Raw genomic sequence first — 6,031 nt, forward strand, 5'->3', positions numbered from 1 at the left:
ACTGGACTACTACATCGACCCAACGCGGATAGGTGGGGGCGCCAGAACTCCGGGAGTAGATACCGATTGTGATCCAAAGAAACCCAAATAATGCGACCGAAAGTAATGGTGCTTTTCAGGAAAATTGTACTGTGTGGATTCGTCTACCTATTTTTTGTTTCCTGTGGACTGGCTTGTGGTCCTGGCAGAGGTTATGGCAAACGGAGACACCCATCAAAACTGACGCCGTTAACGTACAAACAATTCATTCCAAACGTCGCGGAGAAAACCCTCGGGGCTAGTGGCAAATTCGAGGGCAAGATCACAAGAAATTCAGAGCGATTTAAGGAACTCACTCCAAATTACAACCCCGACATTATCTTTAAGGATGAGGAAAATACCAATGCAGACCGACTCATGACACAGGTGGAGATAAGTTATGAGGACGAAAATCTCGAGATACAATGTCATCTCTATCAAAAATACTTGTCACTGTCATATTTATGGAAAGAATATCTGAGTAATTATTTAACTAGATCATATATAAATTAAATTGATTATGATTATATGGTTGCCGATTAAAAACTTTCTTTGCGCGTCTTATGAGTCATGTGCGCAAGTACCCCGTGGCTGAACTATTCCGAGAGAAGTCCCTCTGTAACCTGTCACCAGTCACTTATCGTTCAACTTCAGTACAATTATTAGACTGTATGTATGTAATTAACACTTGTTATAAGTGTGAGCTGTCGATATTTCGCTCAGAATAGGCTTATCTGTCAACTCTCAAGCTTTTTTATGACATTCCCTCGACCCGACCAGCTTATCCGTGTTCGTGGGAATTTAAGCCAGAAATGTATGGTATTAATTCTGTGGCCATCCTATTTGTGAACCTAATTTCATCAGGAACGCAGCTGAAAAATTATTTCAGCTCAGATTTTAACTGACGGTTGGTTTATTCGACAGATGTGTCTCCTACAATGTAGGCTAGCGCATTCAGTGCACTGTGTTTAATGTGTTGGGAAACGCCAGCATCACAGACACATAATCATTTTTGTTGTCTTTTAAGTGGACAATAATGTTTGGCTTACTCATTTAGGCTACCTCTACCGAGACTGCTGCTCTGGCTCCTTGAAGACACACCAACTGTAAACTTGCTTCAATTTTCAGCTCCACTTGCTTTGTTATCGATCCGTGGGCTTTACATTTACATATGACCCCAAGTCACTGAACTGTAAGAAACAAACCATGACGTGCAGTTAACTTTGTTATGGTTCACATGCATCTCATGTCGTCCTCAGTATTCTTTCCTCTCTACTCAAAGTTGGGGTGGCCACCTAATAGTGGCTAGTTATCAGACGCACAACTGTAAATGACCGACCTAGACGTAGCCTATAATTATCCAAGAGACTACAACCCAAATTCGATGCGGTCGACTCAGTGCAGTCTAAAAAAAACCCTACACACTTCTTTTTCATGCATAGTTCTCCGGTCAGGCCTAAATGATACATTTTTGTTCATGCGCCCTATATTGGTTGCTGAAGAGAACCCATAGTGTTTCAAATTTAAGCTTATTTTGCGCGGCGGGCAGACTTAACAAAAAGTTTACAAACAAACTATCTGTTAGTGTCACAATAAACAGGGTAGGTTACACAACCCAGACTTGTTGTGGCGGTGATAGATGTTATCCTTCCTTTCAGCACTAACATTAAACCCTTTCCCTTCATTTAGCGATGTAAAGAAAAACTGAATTCGTTGGCCATTTCAGTCATGAACCAGTGGCCAGGAGTTTTATTGCGCGTCACGGAGGGCTGGGATGAAGATGGACATCATCTCGATGAGTCATTGCACTATGAGGGACGTGCCGTGGACATCACCACTTCAGACAGGGATAAAAGCAAATATGGGATGCTGTCCAGGCTTGCCGTCGAGGCTGGATTTGACTGGGTCCATTACGAATCTAAAGCCCATGTGCACTGCTCAGTTAAAGCAGGCAAGTCTGTTCATTTTAATCAGGGCTGATAACGCTATTGAAGATGCCTTTGCCTTTTCACCAAAGATTCTAGAGCGGAGCTCTGTTCTAGAATCTGCTTTCCACTGAATCAACAAATGTAGCAAATTATCTTCTCATATCTATTCTATGCACTGAAAAATGTGCCAGAATCATTGGCACATTAGCAATGAAGTTGGTCTATTACATAACAAGAAAAAAAAGGATCATGACCAACTGTTAGACTTTAACTTGAAATAGCTTGATTCTATAAGTTTGTAAAATGTTGTTGTTTTACCCAACATGTCTTTTCCGACAGAAAACTCAGTGGCAGCTAAATCAGGAGGGTGCTTCCCTGGATCATCCTTGGTCACGCTCAAGGATGGCACAACAAAGTACATCAAAGACCTTAAGTTGGGTGACAAGGTCCAGGCTGCAGACGAACAGGGGAACGTCGTGTACAGTGATTTTCTCATGTTTATAGATCAAGACACACAAACACAGAGGCTATTTTATGTCATTGAAACCTCAGAACCGAAAAGAAAACTCAGACTAACAGCTGCCCATCTGATTTTCACTTCAAGTTCAACAGACAATTCAGAAATGTTGATAATGTATGCCAGTGAAGTAAAGTCTGGTCACAAAGTGTTTGTCTTCGACGAGGCTGTAGGTAAACTGAAGGTGGCTACTGTGGAAAGGATTTATACTGAGGAATACCACAGTTCTTTCGCTCCAGTAACTGCACATGGGACCATACTGGTTGATCAAGTGCTGGCATCTTGTTACGCTGTAATAGAGTCTCACAAATGGGCACACTGGGCTTTCGCACCTTTTCGACTGACCTATCGATTCACATCGTTATTTCTATCCGCGGGAGGATCGAACATTACCTATCAAGCGGATGGAGTCCACTGGTACTCAAAGATGCTGTTCCATGTGGGGATCTGGCTGCTGGATAATGATTCTTTCCACCCATTGGGGATTTTGAACTGGAGCTAAAATACCAAATATCAGAATCAATGAATGGTATTCATTTATAAAATCAGGATGGGGCAGTTTAGACAGAACCTGGTTCCTTAAAAAAATCTTTGTATTTGAGGGATTGAAGTCTTCAAGATCATAAATGGAATGAAATACTGGCAAGCTGACCTGGTCATGTCAAGATTGAAAACAATATTGGTGGGACTGCTGCAAAATGTTGCTCATAGAATCTGAAGTATGTTATTGACAAGCACACATAGTCTGTGCCCATAAATTATATTTTTATACTTTGTACAATAGACTTGAAAGAAGTCTTTGAAGAAATTGGTAGAAATAACTGAAATGCAAGATTATTTAAGATACTGTAAGTACTATATAGTGGTTTGGATGGATGGATTGACTGCATTTGTGTAGCACCTTTGTCCAAATCACTTTGCAGATGTATGCTTCTTAGTTTACCTCACTACTCACCAGAACTATGAAATTTAACTATGCTTAGTTCATTATTTTTCTATATACAGAATAAGGTTTGACACCATCAGATAATCTCCATGTTTGTTTCTGTTCAGTACAATATGTATAGGGCTGCAACAATTAAGCAACTAATCAGTTAGTTGTCAACTAAAATCATCGGCAATTATTTTGGTTATCAATTAATAGGTTGGAACCATTTTTGAAGAAAAGTACCAAATATTCTCTGATTCCAGCTTCTCACGCCTGGATTCACACCAGATGTGTGGCGACTGTGTCAGCTGTGCTAGCTGTCTGTTTGCATTTCAGCACCCATATGAACAGGTTAGAGTATGCACACCGCCTGCGTGACATGCAAGTCTCAGGTGCGGCTGAAGCCACGCTGAAAGTGCATGCCAGGTAGAAATAGGACCGGTGCCTATTTTCACGCGACAGGGTGTGTTGGAAGCTTTTCCAGCCAAAAGAGACGGTGAAGATATGTTTTAATAGGCAGACTGGCCACAGCAACGCCACATCAGAGTATCTGGTACGAATGTTCACATAAAACGTGACAGTAGAGACGGAACACGACGGAATGCACACTGAACATCTTTGGGTGTGTAGACAAAATAATTGATTTGAGGACGTAATCTTGAGCTTTGAGAAACACTGATTGACCGTTTTTTACAATTTTCAAAAATTTCCCTGACCAAAAACCGAATAGAATAACTCAGAGGATAAACAACAGATGAATCGATTATGAAAATAATCTTTAGTTGCAGCTCTAACGAGATGTACTAAACATCCAGATAGTATTTCTGACCACATTAAGGCCCAGACTGCCCACAACGAGCTTTACCAGTCTCCTTTAAATGCCATTGGCAACTCTGATGCCAAGCTGTTGCAATCTGTAGTAAATATATTTATTAAACAGAAAAGACTAAAAGTGAGCTCAGTTTGTCTTCTGCATCATAACGCATCTGATGCTACAAGATGTGTTGTGCAAGTGTGACCTCTACTGGCTTTGAGAAAAAAAAACATCACAGTTACACCTAGCATTTGCGTTAATAAAAACTCAAAGCCTGGTGTAATGTGGTCTGGATAATCAACAAATATTATAACAAGCCATTAGATATTTCTCATAACCCCATCTCATAATAGTCTAATCTTCAGCACAAGTCAGTTCTTTATCTGCCTTTTAATACAGCTAAAGGAGTCTATCTAATGGCAGGTGGCCTAACAGATGTCACAACAGCAGTGAATATATGTATCAGCCAATCAATCATTTCTCAGAGCACCCATGACCTCCGACCCACAAGACTATGAGGCGGGGGGGTAAAGAGTACGCCAAGATAATGAACTAAGTACTGTGCCTAGATCAGACCTACACAAGATAATGAACTAAGTAATGTGCATAGATCAGACATCCACAAGTAACATGTCCAAATATATCATACTGTATCAGATGCCCAGTGCAAGAGACTTGGGTTAGTGCTAAACCTAACCTAACCCTAACCCAAGGCTACTGTAGAGTGTAGAAGATAAACAACTTACCGGACTAATGGAAAAGATGGTGGGGGGACATGATCTTTGAGCACCAAATATGGATCTTTGAGCACAAAATATGGATCTAAACACCAGAAATGAAGTTAAAACACTGTTGAAAAGATGAGAGCAACAGAACAGCACTTTTCTAGTCAATGCAGGCAGGAAGAATCCCAAGCAAACAGGATGAAATATCCTCACTGAAAACTGATGTACTGTAACTGGGGAGCACTTCAGTGCTGATGCTTGCATGCAGAACAGATGAAGACAACTCGAGAAAATGTGCAAATTATAAAGCTGCTGTTACAAAAACAATCTATGGTATATTGATGTGAAATCAAACTTCAGATAGATACATCAGTAAAGTGTTAATTTTAGTGGGAATCCAAAAAAGCTTGACATAGCCTGACATATGGCTAGATTAGGCAGGCACACATACACTGAAAACAACTGACATGAGGGATGAAATTTAACTCACACTTCGACTGGGGCAAGCAGCCGTGCTGAGCCATTACCACATTTTGTAGAGATAAGCTACAAGAATGCAAGCCTCATTCCAAAAAGGTGTATTATACAAGAACTATTAACAGAACCTAGCTGATGCACAGAAAGGCAGAGTATCCCGTCATCCCCAGTCATCCCCCCATCAGTTAGGACATCCTCTGCAAACCTGACAGTGTCAACGTGTGCTGCTTTGGTGCTGCAGAACTAAGCAAATACAGTTGATCTACCACTCAGTTTACCTCCCCAGGATGTGGAGTAGGAGTTCAACAACATGAATATATAATGTGACCAGGTTTAGTCACCTATTCACACAATCAAGATATCTGAGATTAGTCTTAGGATACCTCTCAACCCAGCCAGATCAATAAACAAATCTGAATTTACCACTGATATGATTCTATTTTCACCACACAGAAAGACAAGAAGAGCCAGACAAGCTCTTCAATGCCACAGGGTGGCGATAGACACCGAAAAAAACAAAGGGTGGCGATAGATACCGAAAAACCACAGGACAGTTAATATATAAATATTGTTAAATGCTGCCCTCTGCTGATGGTTCTGGAAACAGTACATCACATCACATCA

The 6,031-nt window shown here is 40.8% G+C and overlaps 1 protein-coding gene across 1 annotated transcript; it reads left to right on the forward strand.

Annotated features, from left to right (window-relative positions):
* The first annotated feature begins 43 nt into the window (after positions 1 to 43).
* shhb (sonic hedgehog signaling molecule b) lies at positions 44 to 3,400 on the forward strand. Its single transcript, XM_042075157.1, has 3 exons — positions 44 to 405; positions 1,708 to 1,969; positions 2,286 to 3,400. The coding sequence occupies exons 1-3, from the start codon at positions 91 to 93 to the stop codon at positions 2,963 to 2,965; spliced, it is 1,257 nt and encodes a 418-aa protein (XP_041931091.1). The 5' UTR covers positions 44 to 90; the 3' UTR covers positions 2,966 to 3,400.
* The last annotated feature ends 2,631 nt before the right edge of the window (positions 3,401 to 6,031 follow it).

This window comes from Alosa sapidissima, chromosome 1, assembly GCF_018492685.1.
Source record: "Alosa sapidissima isolate fAloSap1 chromosome 1, fAloSap1.pri, whole genome shotgun sequence".
In the NCBI taxonomy this organism is placed as follows: domain Eukaryota; kingdom Metazoa; phylum Chordata; class Actinopteri; order Clupeiformes; family Clupeidae; genus Alosa; species Alosa sapidissima.

What these genes read in the sequence shown, in the direction of transcription:
- shhb (XM_042075157.1), top strand. Translation starts at nt 91, where the DNA reads ATGCGACCGAAAGTAATGGTGCTTTTCAGGAAAATTGTACTGTGTGGA. An exon ending in CAGACCGACTCATGACACAG is followed by an intron (nt 406 to 1,707) that starts GTGGAGATAAGT and finishes CCCTTCATTTAG; the next exon opens with CGATGTAAAGAAAAACTGAA. An exon ending in GCACTGCTCAGTTAAAGCAG is followed by an intron (nt 1,970 to 2,285) that starts GCAAGTCTGTTC and finishes CTTTTCCGACAG; the next exon opens with AAAACTCAGTGGCAGCTAAA.